Source organism: Electrona antarctica (genome assembly GCF_951216825.1).
Source record: "Electrona antarctica genome assembly, contig: scaffold_200, whole genome shotgun sequence".
In the NCBI taxonomy this organism is placed as follows: Eukaryota; Metazoa; Chordata; class Actinopteri; order Myctophiformes; family Myctophidae; genus Electrona; species Electrona antarctica.
In genome coordinates this window covers 148,798-170,193 of record NW_027637729.1, presented here as the reverse complement: position 1 = coordinate 170,193, position 21,396 = coordinate 148,798, and the positions used below count along the sequence as shown (strand labels likewise).

Below are 21,396 nucleotides of genomic sequence, written 5' to 3'. Positions count from 1 at the left end.
CATCTTTGTCTTTGTAGGCCTTTCTTTTCAGGAGGCTTCCATAGCAGGTCCCGCATGACTTCTTGGCTGCATTGTTTTCAACCCCACAGTGGGGACAGCTGCTCTTCTTTTAGTCATGGCTTCAACCCCACAGTGGGGACAGCTGCGCCTCTTTGTCTTGGTCAACCCCACAGTGGGGACAGCTGCGCCTCTTTGTCTTGGTCATGGCTTAGGGAGAAAATGCATGAAACAGAAATATAAGAGTTCGACACATACATGAGCTCAGTTCTGCTTAATTCATGCTCGCCATAGTACGGGATACTAGCACGCTCACCGCAAAACACAGTAGCAGGGGGCGAACACAGTAGCAGGGGGCTAACTCGCCACTCGCCCGACACACTTGCCCTCGATATGCGCATTCACACGAGGCTGCGCCGTCCGAAACCAATCAGCCTTGAGTGGAAGTGGCTTATAAAGCCCTCAAGAGCGAGTCTATGCCGATCTAGACTTGATTGGCGTGTGCAGCCCTATACACCGCGACCTACAAATCTAAGTACCACCACAAATAAATTAAATTTGCATTGTGTATTACTGCTCCTGATTGTAGCATTGCGCGGAAAGCGGGGATTGAACCCGGGCCTCCCACTCGCCAGACCAACGCGCAACCTGTCGTGCCAATAGGGCTGAGCCCGATTGGCAGGGCTGTTGCGGGCTGGGTCTTGGCTGGGGGCTACATAAACAATCTGATGTAGATCAACTAAGCTCCAACTGAAGTTCACAAGGGCACTTTATTTACCCAGTGTATTAAGACACCGTGAAAAACTGTAAAGTAAATCACAACACACCTTTTAACACAATTAATTATAAACACCTTGAATTATGAAATGTCCCTTTTGACATATAGTCTTCTTTTTAAATGTCCATGAATTGTGGATAGGCTAAATAATGAAATCCACATGTCACACAAACAAATACACGATGCAATATAACTACAAACAAAAAATGTTATGCCTGCACAGATGATTTTAGGTGTTGAGTTAAGTTATTTTATTGTTCCCTTTTTATATTGTCTTATGTTGTGTATCAAATAGTCTACCATATCCAACACAGACTTATGAATTGAAACTTTGGATATTCACAGGGACTGCCTCTCGCACCAGAGAGCTTATCATGCTCAATATGAACACATGTTAATTTCCAACAAAAGGAATTCTTCATCAGAAGCTTGGGAGTAAGTATTATTTATTTCCATGTTGAACTTGCCATCCACAAACACTCACCTTTGTATATGTTACACTCAACCAACAAGCAATTACATTTGCATACTTCACTGATAATTAACACTAGCATGTCTAAGATAAATTCTCTACTACTATGACGGCTAACGGTCAGGATGACCGTGTTTTTCGTGCGATTTGATTGGCCATTCTCTCCCCCACTCGTCTAATGATCTTCACACCTCCCTGCACCCGTTGACGGCTTGCCATTGTCTTCTAAATGTTACATTCCAACTAATTCAAGGCAGCAGTTTCAACTGACAGGACAACTCAAGTTATTTTTTTCTTTTTCATTTCAGTTTACCAAACTATAATTATAGTGACGATGTGAGTGTGAGCCGGTGGAATTTTAGATGTGTTTTGGTTTATTGTAATTTTCATGATTTGCTGTGTTTTATAATTTTGTATGCTGTACAGTGAGATTGTCGAGTGATTTTACTTTATTGTTTTGCTTAATATTTATTTCTGTTTGAACTGCATGATTTTGTATAACTATTTTTCCACTGACTGGCTACCATAACTAACTAAGGACCTGCAGCTGAGTGACTGACTTGCACCTGGGCATGGGCGTGGCCAGCAATCAAGAGCCCTATATATTGGGGCTGGCAAAGGGAACAAGGAGAGAGTGTTTTGGGAGAAGGTTTAAGGAAGGCTGTGTTGGAGAAGGAGGAAAAAGGGCAGCTCCCATAGGCTGGGCCCAGGACGGGGGCCGGGACACCCCAGCCCGGGGGTCAGTGATAGCCATGATTGCCGACCGTAGATGGGCTATAAGTGCCACGAGAGCCATGCCTTCGACAACTGTAAGAGCCACGACCACGGCCCCGGCTGGTGTGTGCCCGGCCTGGCCTTGCCTGTGGGGACGAGGCTGCCCAGAGACCAGTCGAGAGAGAGACGGCAGTTGACGGTGCAATGGGAGGCAAACGGGTGATGGACGGAACAGAGACGGAGCATAGAGACGGCAGAACCCAATACCCCCGACCACAGCAGTGCCCAGACATCTGTCTGGGCTTGTTGTAAGTAACGTTCTCTGGTATTTGGCAACGTACTCCACCTGTAACTATCATTGAACTCAAGTTACTGTGAACAGATGTACTGGCGGCTTTTCCTTGTATATTCACAGTGAACCAAGAAGAAAGAAGTCCCTGGAGATCCCCTCATGGACTGAATCCCCCCCTGTTGGCCCAATTTGCACACCTTTTGATAAGGACATTTTAAGAGTTATTGTTTATTTTAGTGTAATAAAAGTATTTGTTTGTTCATTCAAATCGGCCTCTGTTTTAAGTTTGCCTTTTATATTTGAAGTTGTCCACGAACCTGTGTTGCCTTGTTTTTATATTTGTAGTATTTAAGGACCAGACCTCTCAAAAAGGTGGCGTGGTGGGCGAAGCACCTATATACAATTATCACTTGTATTTTATTGGTAAATTTATAAGTATAGTTTTTAGTGCTTTGGTGTTTTCAGCTGGTGCCACATGAGCTCTATATTGAATACCCTTGCGCAGCAAACACTGTCCGACTTTGTATTGAGACAATAAAATAGGGCACCACACATTATTGTAACAGCCAGAGCCAGGCACATTGCTCAGAGTCAGACGAAATACGACATTAGAGTTATATATTGTCATTTTTATATAGAGGGGAAGCATTATAGGGAGGGAGGTCTATCGCGTTGGAATGATTCATGTCATTGATGTCATTTTTACACTGTTCGTTTAGCGTGCCCTCCGAAAAATAAAGTCACAAACAATGTCTTTTTATTTCTCCCGAAAAAGTTTGGGAGCGGATAAAACACTGTCCGACTTTGTTTTACCATTGGGTAGGTTTTTGGGAAGGCTAAGCCTTGCCTAGCCTTACAGACCCGCTTCCTATGATCGTAATTTATATATATTTGATTGATTGTGCCAGCAGAGAGGTCCGTAGCAGAATTGTTATAGCAGCACGGTTTATATATATACACCATAGGATAGATCAGTGGTTCTCAACCTTGTTACACCAAGTACCACCTCAGATTGTATTTGTCACTCCAAGTACCACCACCGCCAAACGCGCGGGTGCACGTTTGCGGTTATTAGCGGTTATTGATGCTTTTTTGGTGGGATTATGATGGATTTCGGGTACATATATATATATATATATATACACTGTTATCAAAATGATAATGACAATATGACCACCATTATAATGACAATAATATAGCTGCAAGCAGCGATAAAGCGGGACCAAGATAGAAGAAGAACAATGCGCAATTAGAACAACATGCACAAATGAGACTGACGAGCTGAGTTGTCTGTACCGGGATTTGAACTCACAACCTTGTGGACCGAAGGCGGGAGCTATACTGACTGAGCTACACAGAGACAATCAGTGACTACATTGTAAACTGTAAAACCATTCAGTGATTTGGTAACAAGAAGGTGTGTCCTCATTTTGGGCATGTCTTTCCATTACTACAGTGTGTTTTCACGCACAGTTAAAGTGTGTGTGTGTGTGTGTGTGTGTGTGTGTGTGTGTGTGTGTGTGTGTGTGTGTGTGTGTGTGTGTGTGCGCGTGCGTGGCATGCGTGTGGCATGCGTGGCTGCATGCGTGTGTGTGTGCGCGTGCGCACGTGCGTGCGTGGCTGCATGTGTGTGTGCGTGCGTGCGTGCGTGCGTGCGTGGCTGCATGTGTGTGTGTGTTTTTCATGTGTCTATGTTCATTAGACACCCTGGAGTCGTTTTTATGTGCAATGGTGTATTAACTTTGTATTTAGGGTTTCTTCCTGGAGGCTGAACCATTGACAGTCGAAACGGGCCAATTAAATAAACAGTAATATAGTGACACGACACTATCAGCCCCTCCCCTAACCCCTCCCCCTTTATCATACAACTACAGCTGTGGGTGCGGCTTCAGTTCAGGTGGATTACCACCCACCAGGCAAACCAGGCATAATTAATTAACTGGTGGGCGTGTCCACATAAAAGCATGATTTTAACAAATATGCCTACTGTACACTTCCCCCTTATTTTGTAATAATACCTGATGATCATGTTTTAGGGTGGAAAAATTGTGGCACTCCGTCTTTAAAGGAGTATTTTGCCTAACTTCTACTAGAACATAACAGTATAGTAATACCTTGTATGCACTGTTCAGTTTCCTTTTTATTGATTGCTTCCTCCTTTAAATACGTGTTTTTGCCTTCATGTTTTTCATGTTATAATAAGAGTGTAGAGACAGGAAACTGAGACAGAGATCTATGTGAAAGAAAATTGTAGAAAAAAAATGGTATGGAGGCAGGTTGAAAAGTGGTCATTTAAAAGCTAGTGTTGTAAATTGTAAGTGTGGCAAAAGTTCTAACTATTCTTCATGTCCTGTGGTGATTGACTTTTGCATTATATTTAAAGCCCAACTCTGTTAATGTCCTTGTATGAATGAGTCCCTCTCATCTCCATCTTGTTATTCAAGCAGAACCATTAGATAGATTGGACAATCAGGTCCCTATATAAACCTAATTTGCACATGATTGCTCCAAATCTTTCAGCTTTGGTGAAGGACCAGGTGTTTGTGATATTGTGTTAATACAATAATATGTGGTTGTTCATAACAACACCTTACTTAGTGTTGCAAAACTGTTGTGCTCCTACATTACAAGGTGTGTTATTGCCTTCCAAATAGTTATTGACTGAAATTAACACACTCTACTCCTATAAACTCAAGCTAAAAAAAACACCTCTCGACTTTGAATGTTTGTCTTTATTTGTGACTGCACAACCATTATTTACATTTTTAATGATATAGTCTACTAAGAAAAGTAACACACGATGGCAACAAAAAGAACAAAAGACAAAATAAAAATAAATCTAAATGTAACCTACAGGTCAAACTATGGCGAAACAATAGCATTGAGAATAAAATGAATATTGAGACTTGAGATACTTGAGATTTCTGCCTGCAGCTCAATGTAAATGGACAAGTGGTTATGCTCCGCAAAGACAATGCAACATAACAAAAGGATGACAATAATAAACATGGTAAGGTCAGATGTAATGAATGTAATGAAGCAGAAATACAGAATCTAGATAGAAAGATGTAGTGGGAAATCAGCACAATGGCAGCACATTTGGTCTAACCGTGAATGAGAAATAGTACAAAAACAGTATGTTAAGTTTACTTGCAATTAATCAACACATCAACTTGTGGGTTATTATATTACCCTTCTTAAAAAACAATTGCTTAACAAATGCCATAATGCTCATCATGCTACACTTGGTTTGTGGATTTGCTGATGTTTCTCACCCGCTCTAATGAAGCTATATAAAACACTGAACATATTTATATTTCAAATATATGTGCGTTCATGATGTGAATTAATACATCTCTTTCCACACTGACAAGAAGGGAACAAATTCAGTGTGTACAACCTGGAAATTCAAACATTATTTGAATTACAAAATGATTTTCCACATACATCAGTATCATTAGGGTTTCTCCCCAGTGTTAATTCTTTAAGGATTTTAAGACTCTTCATGTGAGAGAAGCATTGTCCACACTGGTCACATCCATAGGGTTTATCTCCAGTGTGAATTCGCTGGTGGCTTTTAAGGCTGTCTATTCGAGAGAAGTGTTGCCCACACTGATCACATCCATAGGGTTTCTCTCCAGTGTGAATTCTCTGGTGTTTTTTAAGGTGTGCCATTTGAGAGAAGTGTTGTCTGCACTGATCACATCCATATGGTTTCTCTCCAGTGTGAATTCTCTGGTGGCTTTTAAGGATGTCCATTCGAGAGAAGTGTTGTCCACACACATCACATCCATAGGGTTTCTCCCCAGTGTAAATTCGCTGGTGTATTTTAAGGTTTGCCATTTGAGAGAAGTGTTGTCCACACTGATCACATCCATAGGGTTTCTCTCCAGTGTGAATTATCTGGTGGCTTTTAAGGCTTGCCATTTGAGAGAAGTGGTGTCCACACTGATTACATCCATAGGGTTTCTCTCCAGTGTGAACTTTCTGGTGTGTTTTAAGGTTTGCCATTTGAGAGAAGTGTTGTCCGCACTGATCACATCCATATGGTTTCTCTCCAGTGTGAATTCTCTGGTGGCTTTTAAGGATGTCCATTCGAGAGAAGTGTTGTCCACACACATCACATGCATAGGGTTTCTCCCCAGTGTGAATTCGCTGGTGTATTTTAAGGTTTGCCATTTGAGATAAGTGTTGTCCACACTGATCACATCCATAGGGTTTCTCTCCGGTGTGAATTATCTGGTGGCTTTTAAGGCTTGCCATTTGAGAGAAGTGGTGTCCACACTGATTACATCCATAGGGTTTCTCTCCAGTGTGAACTTTCTGGTGTGTTTTAAGGTTTGCCATTTGAGAGAAGTGTTGTCCGCACTGATCACATCCATATGGTTTCTCTCCAGTGTGAATTCTCTGGTGGCTTTTAAGGATGTCCATTCGAGAGAAGTGTTGTCCACACACATCACATGCATAGGGTTTCTCCCCAGTGTGAATTCGCTGGTGTATTTTAAGGTTTGCCATTTGAGATAAGTGTTGTCCACACTGATCACATCCATAGGGTTTCTCTCCGGTGTGAATTATCTGGTGGCTTTTAAGGCTTGCCATTTGAGAGAAGTGGTGTCCACACTGATCACATCCATAGGGTTTCTCTCCAGTGTGAATTTGCTGGTGACTTTTAAGTTTGGACATTGTAGGGAAGCTTTTACCACACTGATCACAGCAGTGACATTTTTGATTAGTCAAGCTTTGTTGTTCATTCACCTCTGGTAGAACAGGGAAGCCAAACTGATGATGCAACACTGAATTGGAAACAAAGACAAGGGACATATTGTTTAGAGTTACTTCATTGACATGCAACTAATTTGACGTTAATGTACATAAATGACAATTGTACCAACCATTTATCATTTGATTTTACAGTTCCACTCGCTATCTCTCCTGGCACTCCCTCATGGCACAAATTATATGTAGCCTATACAACAGACTGTTATTGTCTCCCGTTTGTTAGGTGTTCTAGGGTTAGCGTTCTATAAGTGTTGTCCACACTGATCACATCCATAGGGTTTCTCTCCAGTGTGAATTATCTGGTGGCTTTTAAGGCTTGCCATTTGAGAGAAGTGGTGTCCACACTGATCACATCCATAGGGTTTCTCTCCAGTGTGAATTCGCTGGTGGCTTTTAAGTTTGGACATTGTAGGGAAGCTTTTACCACACTGATCACAGCAGTTGCATTTTTGTTTAGTCAAGCTTTGTTGTTGATTCACCTCTGGTAGAACAGGGAAGCCAAACTGATGATGCAACACTGAATTGGAAACAAAGACAAGGGACATATTGTTTAGAGTTACTTCATTGACTTGCAACTAATTTGACGTTAATGTACATAAATGACAATTTTACCAACCATTTATCATTTGATTTTACAGTTCCACTCGCTATCTCTCCTGGCACTCCCTCATGGCACAAATTATATGTAGCCTATACAACAGACTGTTATTGTCTCCCGTTTGTTAGGTGTTCTAGGGTTAGCGTTCTATCGTTAAGAAGGCTAAACCGTTATGAACACATTACATGTATATAGGGCTGTCCCCGACTAAGGATTTGTATAGTCGAAATTAATATGAATAAATTTGCTGTTAGTCGACTGATAGTCGACTGAACACCCCCCTGCACCCCCCCCCCCCCCCAAAAGAAAACAACAACACATTTGCATTAAGGTTGGGCGATATGCCAATTGTTTTCAATCGCCCATCGTCTGTTTTTGCAGCGCCGTTCGCTACGCGTTGAGAGCTTGTAGATCCGTCTATTTTTGCAGCGCAGCTGCGCAGCCAGGGTAACAAAATAAAAAATAAGTTACAGGTGGAGATGAAGTGAAGTTGGAACGGACAAGCAGCTGCAAGCCACGCTAACATCACAACCACTGGCTGGTGACAGTGTTGTTAGCCGCAGCAACATGTAGCCTGCCCTGGTAACTTCTCCTCCTCCCCGGAGAACTCTTGCCTCCCCGCACCGTCGGGGAGGCTGATCCACAAGCTCTCAAGGCATCGCGTCCTGCCTGTTTTTGCAGCGCCGTTCGCTACGCGTTGAGAGCTTGTAGATCTGTCTATTTTTGCAGCGCTGGTGTCGGGGTTCGTTCACGTTGTCAATAAAAAAATAACCTAGATTACAGGCGGAGATGAAGTTCAATCAGTGGGTTGAATCAGTAGCTACGCGCTAAACTAACGATCCCCGACCCTACACTAACACTAGCAGCCTGTTTTTTATTTTCCCCCCGACTTCACGGGTGGCGCATTGGGATTGTGATGAGACACGAGACAGCAGTGTGCATTCTGTTGTGACTGTATATTATTAAACTGCATGGGTCTGGACTCCGGAGCATAAACAACATGTAGGCTACAGTACAGTAGCCTCCCTCGGCTCGGTCCCTCCCAGCCTTTACTCTGGCTGCCAGAGTGTTCCCCGATGCTGCGGTGCGGGGACTGGGAGCATACATTATAACGGAGGAGGGGTTTTCCACCCGGCCCAAAAGAAAAAAATCGTCCCGACTGTTTTTTTTTTTGTTTTTTTTGGTGAACATCGACTGAGAGGTTGTCAGTCGACTGAGACCCGTTCCGATCGATTAGTCGACTATTCGACTAATCGAGGTCAGCCCTACATGTATATGAGCATGTTGATTCTAGATTTACTGGATGGTGATTATTTTTGATTAATTGCAAATGTTTGTGCATTTTAGAAAGAGACATAGAACATTTTGTCTTAGTCTATGCTAATATTATGACATATTACGACATGCTGTATATCCATAAAGATAAGTAACTTACATAGGTCTTGGTGATCATCCTGTTGAGCAGAATTGTTCCTGGGGTTGAGAGAGTTAATCTTCACCTGAAGTCTGGAGTCCACAGCCAGGTCAGATCTGATCTGAAATGAATGATACCCTGGAGGAGTTGTGGAGAACTGACAACTACACACTCTTCTTATACTAGAGAGCCTGAGGTGGATTGGCCAAAGTGGAGAACAATAGAATCCCCTCCACCAATCACAACCTAACAGGGGGTGGGGGGCATTGGACCCCTGCACTGTTATATGTATACATTATACTAAAATGTTATCTATACCATACAATGTACTTTATATATTTGTCTAAATGCATTGTGAAATGATCACAGTCAGAGTTAGTATGTTATTATTTAAAATATAACACAAAATGCCAGGGTGAACAGTAGCCTATTGGATCATGTATGTATCATCAGCTTGACTTAAAATATATATAATTTATATATAAACACCTTCTGTACTCTTATTTGTATCTTCTTTGTGTGTTGGGATATCAAATTAACTATCTAAATTCTCCAATTATTTTTTTGAAAACATTGTTTTCACCTGCATTTTTACTACAAACGATGTTCAAGGCCTAACAACAATGTACTCTATTTCCAAATCCTCAAAGTCTCATAGCCACGTTGTGCTCTATTGTTTTTATTTGATGTCTTAACTTTATTTACAGTGGAATCTGCATATGTGTAGAAACATGTGTCCATGTGTCATTATTCTTATTATAATCATATTATGATTACATGGTTAATTATTAACAACAGAGACACAATAACAGCAACAGCTTTTTTTCTCCAAATGCTAAATAATGAACCAACCCACATTCTTTCCCCTGGTTAAAATGCAAATAGGCAAATGATGATGGCTGGTGCTTAATTCACTATACAATATAATCGCTGCATTCAAATGCAGCGATTAAAATGTTAATGGTCACTGGTTGTCTGGCATTGGACAGATCACCTGTTAATGATCACATTATGGATGAACTGAGACCATTTTACTTTATTTAATGAATCTAAACTATATCCAGTACAAGAACAGACACTGTCAGAGTCAAAGCATATTCTATAGAAAACCTTATGATTATCCTAATTATTTATATAAAATATCTGCAAGGCAGTTCGATGTGCTTTGCACAAATCAGGAAACGCAAACATAACATCATAATGATGAACTAAAACAAGTCAAAAGTACAAATACAGTTCAGAAGCGAAAGAAAGAGGAAACCCTCATTCAAGGCCCAATGACCACTCCACACTCACCAACTTAAATAACTGCCTTACTGACATTAAATGTTGGATGGCACAAAATTATCTCCAACTGAATGACAGCAAGTTTGAGGTCGTACTATTTGGTCCACCTGATTCCATTACTCAAATCCAAAACAATCTTGGCACCCTCTCCACTTCTGTCAAACCCCATGCCAAAAACCTAGGAGTCTTTTTTTACTCTGCGTTTAAATTCGATAAACAAATTAATGCAATAGTCAAATCCAGTTTCTTTCACCTCCGCTCCATCTCCAAAATCAAACCATTTCTCTCCACACACGACCTTGAAATAGTCATCCACGCACTAATATCATCCCGGTTAGACTACTGTAATGCCCTCTACACTGGGATTAGTCAGTCATCCCTGTCCCGTCTACAACTTGTTCAAAATGCAGCAGCCAGACTCCTGACCAGCACCAGGAAGAGAGATCACATCACCCCTGTCCTGGCCTCTCTCCACTGGCTGCCGGTCCGGTTCAGAATCCAGTTCAAAACCCTCCTGTTTGTATACAAAGCCCTTAATGGGCTGGCCCCCTCCTACATCACCGACCTCCTATCCTACCCCCCCTCTACCAGGACCCTCAGGTCAGCTGACAGGGGTCTCTTAGGGGTTCCGCACACCAAAAAGAGGCTCAGGGGCGACCGCGCCTTTGCTGTCGCAGCCCCCACACTGTGGAACAACATTCCCCTCGCCGTTAGGTCTGCGCCCTCCGTTGAGTCTTTTAAATCACAACTTAAAACATTTTTATATTCACAAGCCTTTGCACCACCGACATGATCTTGCACCTTTCCTTTTTAGATTACTTTGTCCTATTTGCCTGTTTTTTTTTACTATTGACGTCTTCTGCACTGAATTGTACTGTATTGTATTGTATTGCATTATTGTATTGTATTGTATTGTATTCCACTATATTCTGCCTTGTGAAGCACTTTGGTACAATGAGAGTTGTTTTTAAATGTGCTATATAAATACATTTGATTTGATTTGAAGGCAGGGGGAAACAAAACATATTTTATTGTGATAAAAAAACAAAAGGGGGGCAGCATATCTGCTGTTTTCTGTAAGTTTGTTCTAGATATGTGGTGCATACAAACTAAATGCTGCTGCTTTATAATAAACTTTTAAAACCTTAAAGGATTATTTTGCTTAACATCTACCAGACACTCTCCATTGGGACTCGTACTGGATCATTTTATTTCAAAAAGTACATGTTTAAATTCCCACATTTTGAATCTATTGGTACTTATCCAGTACATGTTTAAATTCCCACATTTTTAATATATTGGTACTTATCCATTTAGCTTAAACGTCTTACTGTATCATGTGATGTTTACATGTTTGACCTTACATTGTGGATACATAGTTTCATGCTATTTCTGCACTCAGGGTTTTGTGTGTTTTGATGGGAGAAAGAACATTAATAGCGTTTGTAGTGCTTACTCACTGAGAGATCAGGAAGGTATGTGAAAGAAAATTGTAGAAAAAAAGGTGGTATGGAGGTAGGTTGAAAAGTGGTCCTTTAAAAGCTAGTGTTGCAGTGTGGCAAAAGTTCTAACTATTCTTCATGTCCTGTGGTGATTTACTTTTGCATTACATTTAAAACCAAACTCTATTAATGTCCTTGTATGAATGAGTCCCTCTCATCTCCCTCTTGTTATTCAAGCAGAACCATTAGATATATTGGGCAATCAGGTCCCTATAGACACCTAATTTGCACATGATTGCTCCAAATCAATTCAGCTTTGGTGAAATTAACACACTGTACTCTTATAAACTCAAGCTAAAAACACCTCAACTTTGAATATTTGTCTTTATTTGTGACTGCACAACCATTATTTACATTATTTACAACAGAGACATAAAGGAATAAACAAATGTGTCACTATAGTGTAATTGTTAATTATGTAGCCTACTAAGAAATTGTGGACAAAATAAATATAATCTAAATGTAACCTACAGCAAATCTACAGGTCAAATTATGGCGAAACAATATCATTGAGAATACAATTAATATTGAAACTTAAGACACCTGAGATTTCTGCCTGCAGCTAAATGTAAGTGGTTATGCTCCGCAAAGACAATGCAGCATAAGAAAAGGATGACAATAATAAACATGGTAAGGTCAGATGTAATGAATGTAATGAAGCAGAATCTAGATAGAAAGATGTAGGAAATCAGCACAATGGCAGAACACAGTACATTTGGTCTAAGAGGCTACAAGACAAAAGTAGGCTATACTGTTCTTTCCTGTACTTTCTCTGAAAATAATTGACTCAGTGAATGATAAATAGTACATAAACAGTGTGTTAAGTTTACTTGCAATTAATCAACAAATCAACTTGTGGGTTATTATATTACCCTTCTTAATAGACAATTGCTTAAAAAATACCATAATGCTCATCATGCAACACTTGGTTAGTGTTTCTCAGTCGCTCTAATGAAGCATGTTACCAAACTGATTTATATGTCATATATATGTGCGTTCATGGCGTGAATTAACTGACCAGAAGGGAACAGATTAAATTGTGTGTACATCCTGTAAATTCAAACATTATTGAATGTCAAAATGCTTTTCCACACACATCAGAATGATTAGGGTTTCTCTCCAGTGTGAATTATCTGGTGGCGTTTAAGGTTTGACATATGAGAGAAGTGTTGTCCACACTGATCATATCCATAGGGTTTCTCTCCTGTGTGAATTCTCTGGTGGCTTTTAAGGCTTGCCATTTGAGAGAAGTGTTGTCCACACTGATCACATCCATATGGTTTCTCTCCTGTGTGAATTCTCTGGTGGCTTTTAAGGCTTGCCATTTGAGAGAAGTGTTGTCCACACTGATAACATCCATAGGGTTTCTCTCCAGTGTGAACATTCTGATGGCTTTTAAGTTTGTCCTTTCGAGCAAATGATTTCCACACTGATCACATCCATAGGGTTTCTCTCCAGTGTGAATTCTCTGGTGTTTTTTAAGGTGGGCCATTAGAGAGAAGTGTTGTCCACACTGATCACATCCATAGGGTTTCTCTCCAGTGTGAACCTTATGGTGGCGTTTAAGGTTGGACAATCTAGAGAAGTGTATTCCACAATGATCACATCCATAGGGTTTCTCTCCAGTGTGAATTTTCTGGTGGCTTTTAAGGATGTCCATTTGAGAGAAGTGTTGTCCACACTGATCACATACATAAGGTTTCTCTCCAGTGTGAACTTTCTGGTGTGTTTTAAGGTTTGCCATTTGAGAGAAGTGTTGTCCGCACTGATCACATCCATATGGTTTTTCTCCAGTGTGAATTCTCTGGTGGCTTTTAAGGCTTGCCAGTTGAGAGAAGTGTTGTCCACACTGATCACATCCATATGGTTTCTCTCCTGTGTGAATTCTCTGGTGGCTTTTAAGGCTTGCCATTTGAGAGAAGTGTTGTCCACACTGATCACATCCATAAGGTTTCTCTCCAGTGTGAACCTTCTGATGGCTTTTAAGTTTGTCCATTCGAGAGAAGTGGTGTCCACACTGATCACATCCATAGGGTTTCTCTCCAGTGTGAATCCGCTGGTGTTTTTTAAGGCTTGACATATGAGAGAAGTTTTGTCCACACTGATCACATCCATAGGGTTTCTCTCCAGTGTGCATTCGCTGGTGTATTTTAAGTCTGGACGTTGTAGGGAAGCGTTTACCACACTGATCACAGCAGTGGCATTTTTTTTTAGCCAATCTTCGTTCATTCACCTCTGGTAGAACAGGGAAGCCAGACTGATGATGCAACACTGAATTGGAAACAAAGACAATGTACATATTGTTTAGAGGTACTTCATGGACTTGCATAAACTAATTTGACGTTAATGTACACAGTTGACAATGTTACCAGCCATTTATCATTTTATTTTACAATTCCCTCGCTATCCCTCCTGGCACTCCATCATGGCACAAATGCTATGTATCCAACAGACAGTTATTGTCTACCTTTAACGTTTGTTAAGAGTTCTGGGGTTAGTGTTGTAGGGTTTGTGGTCTAGCGTTAAGAAGACTAAAACTGGTATAAACACATAGCAGATCTGCAAGCTCCAGACGCAGCACAACACATTTAGAGATTGTAGATTTGCTACTTTTACAGTTTTTGACATGCACGGTTTCCATCCAGCATGCTGTTACAGTACAGTAATGAATGGGAACTTCTCTTCTGGTGCCCTCTTCGTTCTGAAAGGGGCGGGACTGTGACGCTCTATTGTCAGATTATGCGATTCCACTGCTTTAGTATCTAACTGTCATTGTCATCCTGGAATAGAATGAATGATGTTATATCATGTGTCAACTCAAATGGGTTCATGGGGAAAATGTGCATTTATTACTATTACAACTAACCACTTCTTCCCTGTATGATTCCTCCTCATTATCCTCAGATGTGCATTTTGACCAAGCATTTGGCACTAACTGCAACTAAAGGGTTTCCTCCCTGTATGAGTCCTCATGTGTCTATGGGCTTTCCCCTTTCATGAGTCCTTGTGTGTGATTTTAGAGTAGCACTCCTAGCAAAGGCTTTACCACATACGTTAAAAGTAAAGGGTTTTTCCCCTGTATGAGTCATCATGTGTGTTTTTAGATTAACACCCTGAGCAAAGCCTTTACCACACACATTACAAGTAAAGGGCTTTTCCCCTGTATGAGTCATCATGTGTGTTTTTAGATAACCACTCATAGCAAAGCCTTTGCCACACACTTTACAAGTAAATGGTTTTTCCCCTGTATGAGTCCTCATGTGTCTTTTTAGATTACCACCCAGAGCAAAGCCTTTACCACACACGTTACATGTAAAGGGCTTTTCCCCTGTATGAGTCCTCATGTGTGTTTTTAGATCACCACTCTGAATAAAGCCTTTACCTCAAACTGTACAAGTGAATGGCTTTTCCCCTGTATGAATCCTTGAGTGCTTAGTCAGATTTTCCTTAAGATAAAAACATTTGCCACAGTCTGTACAACTAAAGCGTTTCTTCCCTGTGTGGCTCCTCATGGAGTGAATATGTTTTGATGATTTTAAGTCCTTGGACAGCTTGCTGTTCAAAGACAATCTTTGTCCTTCCACATGTTGTGTCTTGTGTGACTTCAGTGTGTTTAAAGTTGACTGACCTTCACTGGGCTCCTGCCACTCATCACTGTCTTCAGTGTCAGATACAGAACAGTGTGAAGAGAGGAGCTGGTTGTCACTAGTTGGTTGTGATGTTCCACAGTCCTCTACATCAGCTTGTGTTTTCATGTGTTCGGTTGAGGTGCCAGCTACAGGCTCTGTCTCTCTGTTTTCATCATCATGATCATCTTCACTTTTCACTGCTAGTAATGTCAAGTTTGACCCATCAGCCTCCATTGGTCTTTGAAGTAGCTCCTCTTTAATCTGTGGTGGTTGTGGTTCCTCCTGGACCAGACTGGAGGTCCTCTCCGGTTGTTCAGTGAAAACCTCCTCTTTACACACAGGGAGGTGCGGGACGGCTAGAAAAAAGACACAAAGAGAGAAAAACATTTAATGTTTGCATTTTTGGAGGAACATCATCTTCTCCATTTCTAATCAAAGACAGTTTTCAGGCATTACATTTTTGAGCATTACATTTACTTACTTGTCCAAGTAAAGATTTTAGAAGACATCTTTTGTTTGTATTGATTATAATGTTGCATTTAAATAGTTACAAATAAGTAATACGTGTTCAACAGAAGGTTATGACAAAATTACACTACAAGAAAAAAAGAAAAGACAACTAAAACAATTGACACAAACTCAAACTGGTTGTTGGAAGTTTCAACAAACATGTTCCAATAATACAATGATTTTTGAGTGTGTCATACATATAGTGTGGAGTGGTGACTCCAGGTCTCAATCTTGAATTGATGCATGATCACTGTGGTACATTCTGTTTCCTAGACAGGCTCTCTACCCATTCAGCTATGGCTGTCCCCCTCTAAGGCAGGGGTACTCAACGTTTTTGGCCGGGGACCCCCGGAAATGCTTTGGCAATGTCTCGGGACCCCGCCCCGCCCCCTCCCGACCCCCAATATAAATTGACTGCTACAATAACCTTAATAATAGAGACAATACACCATAAATAAATACTGAAACCAGATATAATCATTAGGGAGGTGTATGCATGCACTATGTTTACCATGTAAACTCTTCATTTCCATTTTCCAGCCATCCAGTTGCAAAAAAAAGATTATTATTATTTTTGTAATAATTTGGGGACCCCCCAAAATAATTTGGCGACCCCCCAAGGGGTCCCGGCCCACAGGTTGAGAACCCCTGCTCTAAGGAAGGACAATATCATTCACTAGAACCAGGGATGGGTGTTTTCTGTGTATCTACGATGGTTAAAATGGAGTTTGAAGTTACAATGGGCTTGTCTGATAAAAATAAATATAGTAGACGATAACATTACCCACAATTATTTTGAAAGTGAAATATCCCTTTATGTAAGTAAGTAAACAAAACAGCACATACCTATACGGTACAACTTTACTACAGGTTGCATCTTCGCATCAAACAGTCCACGTCTCTGGTCCACCTCTGGCTGTTCCTCTGACAACGTTGAATGTCTTTTGGAGGCCATCTCTCTAGATACTGTAGACCTCTCCCTGTGGTGCTCTGTGGAAATCACCAGTAAAAACAACTTGTACTTATCATTCAATAAGGGTTTACTGAACAACTGAACAACCAGGAGTAGTCTGGTGACCACCGGAGAGACGGGTGAAAGCCGGAATGTAGACGGCACACGGGAGCAGTATGGGTTGGCGCCCCAGCCTGTGTCTTCCGTGAGGAGGAAGCCCAACACACCCACGGTGAGGCCTTTAGGAGGGCCATTCAAGCTGCAAGCGGAGTCTGCAGCACCACCATTGCCCAGGTGGAGCCTGCAGCACCACCGTTGCCCAGGTGGAGCCTGCAGCACCACCGTTGCCCAGGTGGAGCATGCAGAACCATTGTGGCTCAAGAATCCACCACTCCTGAATGAAGTGTCTGGTGCTGATTGATGATTAGAACCTTCCTGGACAGATCACTTAACCCTTTGAGTGGACCAGTACCATGTCTCGTGCTTAAAATCTTAAAAGTCTCACGCACAAATATCTTAATAGCTAAACATGGGTTCAAACTTGCTGTTCTATACTTATGTAGCGGCACAAGCGGAAACATGCTGTGTGTCTGTGTCTTTTAGGGGACCATGAGTTACCAAACTATATTTTTATTCTTACAGTTTCTGAATAACCCTTTAGTCTTGTTAGAATAATACTAATAAAAACATCATTGTGTTTTACCTGAGAGAGTATTGCACCACATCTTCCTACGTAGTAATGTCAAAGTTGACTCACCAGTCTCCTCTTCCTGTTCCTCTTTAATCTGTGGAGGTTGTGGTTCCTCCAGGACCAGACTGGATCTCCTCTCCTGTTGTTCCTCTTTAATCTGTGGAGGGTGTGGTTCCTCCAGGACCAGACTGGATCTCCTCTCCTCATATTCAGATGAAACCTCTTTACACACAGACAGGAGGAGGGGAGAGACGGTAGCATCAGCAGAGCAACTCAAAGTGCTTTTGTCAACTCAAAGATTATTCTCCTATTCGTTTTATCAGGATCGTTTAAAAAATTAGTGTCTCGAGTCTCTTCACAATGCCTCGCAGAGCAAGGTGTTGAGTAGAGCCCGACATCGGTCTCAACGATGTATCCGTCATTGTTGGCGCCGATGCCCGACATCGGACATTATTTCACAGATGTGGCCAAAACGTTTTTTTTAATCATCATTAATGTAATCTACCCCCAACCACCCCTTTTCCCCCTCACTGTATATTTCCCTTTTTACCTCCTTTATGATGAATTCCTGTTGTGTTCTTTGGAAAAATAGAAGTGTATATTTGTACATCTCTAAATGTTTTGATGAATTGAACAAGATGGACCCTCTGGTAAACAAGTGTAATGCTTTTATTGGGTCGTCCACTCACAGTTAACAGTTTTTGTATTGAGTTGTGTTTGAAATGTACTGTAATTCTGCAAACTCTTTTTTAAAAGCCACTGCGTGTGCCGTGCCTGTGACTCTGACCATTTATGTGACTCTCACCATTTATGCCAAACATCTTAATAGCTAAACATGATTATGGGTTCAAACTTGTTGTGCTATACTTATGTAGCGGCACAAGCGGAAACAACATGCTGTGTGTCTGTCTGTCTTTTAGGGGACCATGAGTTACCAAACTATATTTTTATCGTTACAGTTTCTGGATATCCCTTTAGTCTTGTTAGAATAATACTAATAAAAACATCATTGTGTTTTACCTGAGAGAGTATTGCACCACATCTTCCTACGTAGTAATGTCAAAGTTGACTCACCAGTCTCCTCTTCCTGTTCGTCTTTAATCTGTGGATGATGTTGTTCCTCCTGGACCAGACTGGATCTCCTCTCCTCATATTCAGATGAAACCTCTTTACACACAGACAGAAGGAGGAGAGAAGGTAGCATCAGCAGAGGAACTCACAACTCAAAGTGCTTTTGTCAACTCAAATATGACATTTATTCACCTATTTGTTTTGTCAGGATAACCATCGTTTAAAAAATAAGTGTCTTGAATCTCTTCACAACGCCTGGCAGAGCAAGGCGTTGTGAGTAGAGCCTGACATCGGTCTCACCGATGTATCCGTAATTTTTGGCACCGATACCCGACATCGGACATTATTTCACTGATGTGGCCGAAGTTTTTTTTATCATCAGTAATGTAACCTACACTTGTCTTTTAGAATGTAATACGCCCTTATGAAACGCGCTATTTTGGTTTGATATAAATTTCTTGCAGCTGCAGAGAATGGATTTAAAAGGCACTGTGTGCGCCATGCCTGTGACTCTGGAGCCTAGGCTGCAGCAGAAAACCCTGCCCTGCGAGTGACTGTCATAAATGGAAGTCCAGCTGTCATTCCGGACCCCTCACCCTGAGAAAATGTCGTCTGTGTGCAGCCCGGGAAAAGATATGAGAGATGTTTGAAAAGATCAGATATTTGAATAAACAAGCGTTTTCTGCCTGAACTTTTACATGGATGTGAAACTAGAGTACAATATCTCACTCCACTTCTTTGGAATTATGTATTGGGTGAGTACAAACAGAGCGTGGAGCACATTTATGCCGCCCATGTCTCCTTGCTCACTGGGAGCGGAGGCATCCGATCGGCTGTGTTTACAGGAATATATGTAATTTATGTATGTTCACAGACATTCTAGGGCTAGTAGAACAACTGGTAAATGTAGTTCAGTTCAGCTAGCTTAATGCTACTTGTAGCTAAGCTGGTGTTTTGATTGATTGAAAAATGTATTAACAGTTTGCAGAATTACAGTACATTTCAAGCACAAACTCAATACAAAGGCTGTTAACTGTGAGTGGACGACCCAATTAAGCATTACACTTGTTTCCAATAGGGTCCACCATGTTCAAATCATCAAAAACATTTAGAGACGTACAAATAGACACTTCTATATAGACAAAGGACAGAACAGGAATTCATCATAAAGGAGGTAAAAAGGGAAAAGAAACATATACATTGAGGGGAAAAAACGGGGTGGGCGGTGGGGGGGATTCACGTTCAGCTCCGTTAATTTGTTTGTTTTCCTTGGAGGAGCTGCGTTGGGTCCCCAAGTCGGCTCCGTGGCCGTACCTTGAGTTGGCTGTGTGGCCGTGACCGAGTCTACTAACCTGCAGTGTGTAGATCGATGTCCATATCAAAATCAATGTCCATCCGTTTGTTTTGTGTCTCCAGCAGAGTTTCTAGTGTCTCCATCTCTCTCTGGAAGAGGTTGACCATGAACTCTCCCACCGCGCTGAGGCGCTCCAACACAAACACTCTGACGCTAAGCTCCACGCTGCTGTTTGTCCACAACAAACAATATCTCCTCTCCCACCGACGCTAGCTGTTCATTTATCTTCAGCCGTACAGACTCCATTTGACGCTTTTCACCTCCTTTAGGAGACATTTCCACCAAGCTTTCTGTTCCTACTGTAATATAGAATGTTTAATAACGGCAGACATATCAACAATTCCCGAGAGGCACGACAACATGTTTGTTCAACAGCATTACCGTGGAAAACAACTGGCGTGGCCACGTGATGCAAACAAGTACTTCCGACCGGGTCAAAGTTTTCACGCATGCGCAATAAAGAATCCAGGCACTGTTGCCTTAATGCCTTTCGCCCCCTGGTGGTGGAGGTGTGTAACTGTCAGATAGATAGATAGATAGATAGATAGATAGATAGATAGATAGATAGATAGATAGATAGATAGTGTTATGACCTGGCTCTTGGGCCATAACAAAGGAGGAAGACACACAGCTGTTTAAAAGTGCACAAACCAATATTTATTTACGATATAATACACGTATGCATCAAACAATACTAAAGTATTAAGTGGCTTGTATTAATCAGTAGATCAGTCGTGTAAGTGAGTGGATGTGTGGTAAATGTAATGTAGGGTGTTGAACAGGGCCGGATTTAGCCAGCCCCACTCAGGTGGGCAGACAGAATTGTAAGGGGGGGCGACTCCGCCGGCACGGGTGGGGTGTCAAACCCACATTGGGTGGGCAGGACGCACGTTTGGGTGGGCTATGCCCACCCCTGCCCCCCCCTAGAACCGGCCCTGGTGTTGAATGGTGCAAACAAATGCTGCTGCTCTCATGGAAGGAGAGAGAGAGAGAGACCTGGCTCCCAAGAGAAGACAGACTATGCACACACTGCACACAAAACGAGGTAGAGACTGAGCTACACTTCCTAACCGTCTGTCCACTGCACCAAGACATCAGAGACATGTACTTCCCTGCACGGATTACAATCACCCAAGGAGAGTTTGAAAACCACCAAATGTTTAGGCCTATAACATGTTTAAAACATTGAAATACTGTTGTTAACTTTCAAATGTATAAAACGTCTCGGATGTATAGGCTAACTATCTCTGACAGAAAATGCACAATCTTTTATAGTCTCACAAGATAGTATTACTCAAAGTGTTAATATAACACAGCTCTGTTTTCTCATGCCAATAAAGCTCCTATGAATTTAAT

The 21,396-nt window shown here is 41.5% G+C and overlaps 1 protein-coding gene across 1 annotated transcript; it reads right to left on the bottom strand.

Annotated features, from left to right (window-relative positions):
* Nucleotides 1-121: 121 nt before the first annotated feature.
* On the bottom strand, nt 122-20,457 carry LOC306918710 (uncharacterized protein; the record flags this gene model as incomplete). The annotated part of the gene is made up of 7 exons (XM_079531582.1): nt 20,039-20,457; nt 18,690-18,782; nt 17,682-17,837; nt 16,819-16,962; nt 15,462-15,818; nt 6,882-7,046; nt 122-207 (listed from the first exon to the last, which is right to left on the bottom strand). Exons 1-7 carry the CDS (start codon nt 20,145-20,147, stop codon nt 122-124), a joined length of 1,110 nt encoding a protein of 369 aa, XP_079387708.1. The 5' UTR covers nt 20,148-20,457.
* Between the last annotated feature and the right edge of the window lie 939 nt (nt 20,458-21,396).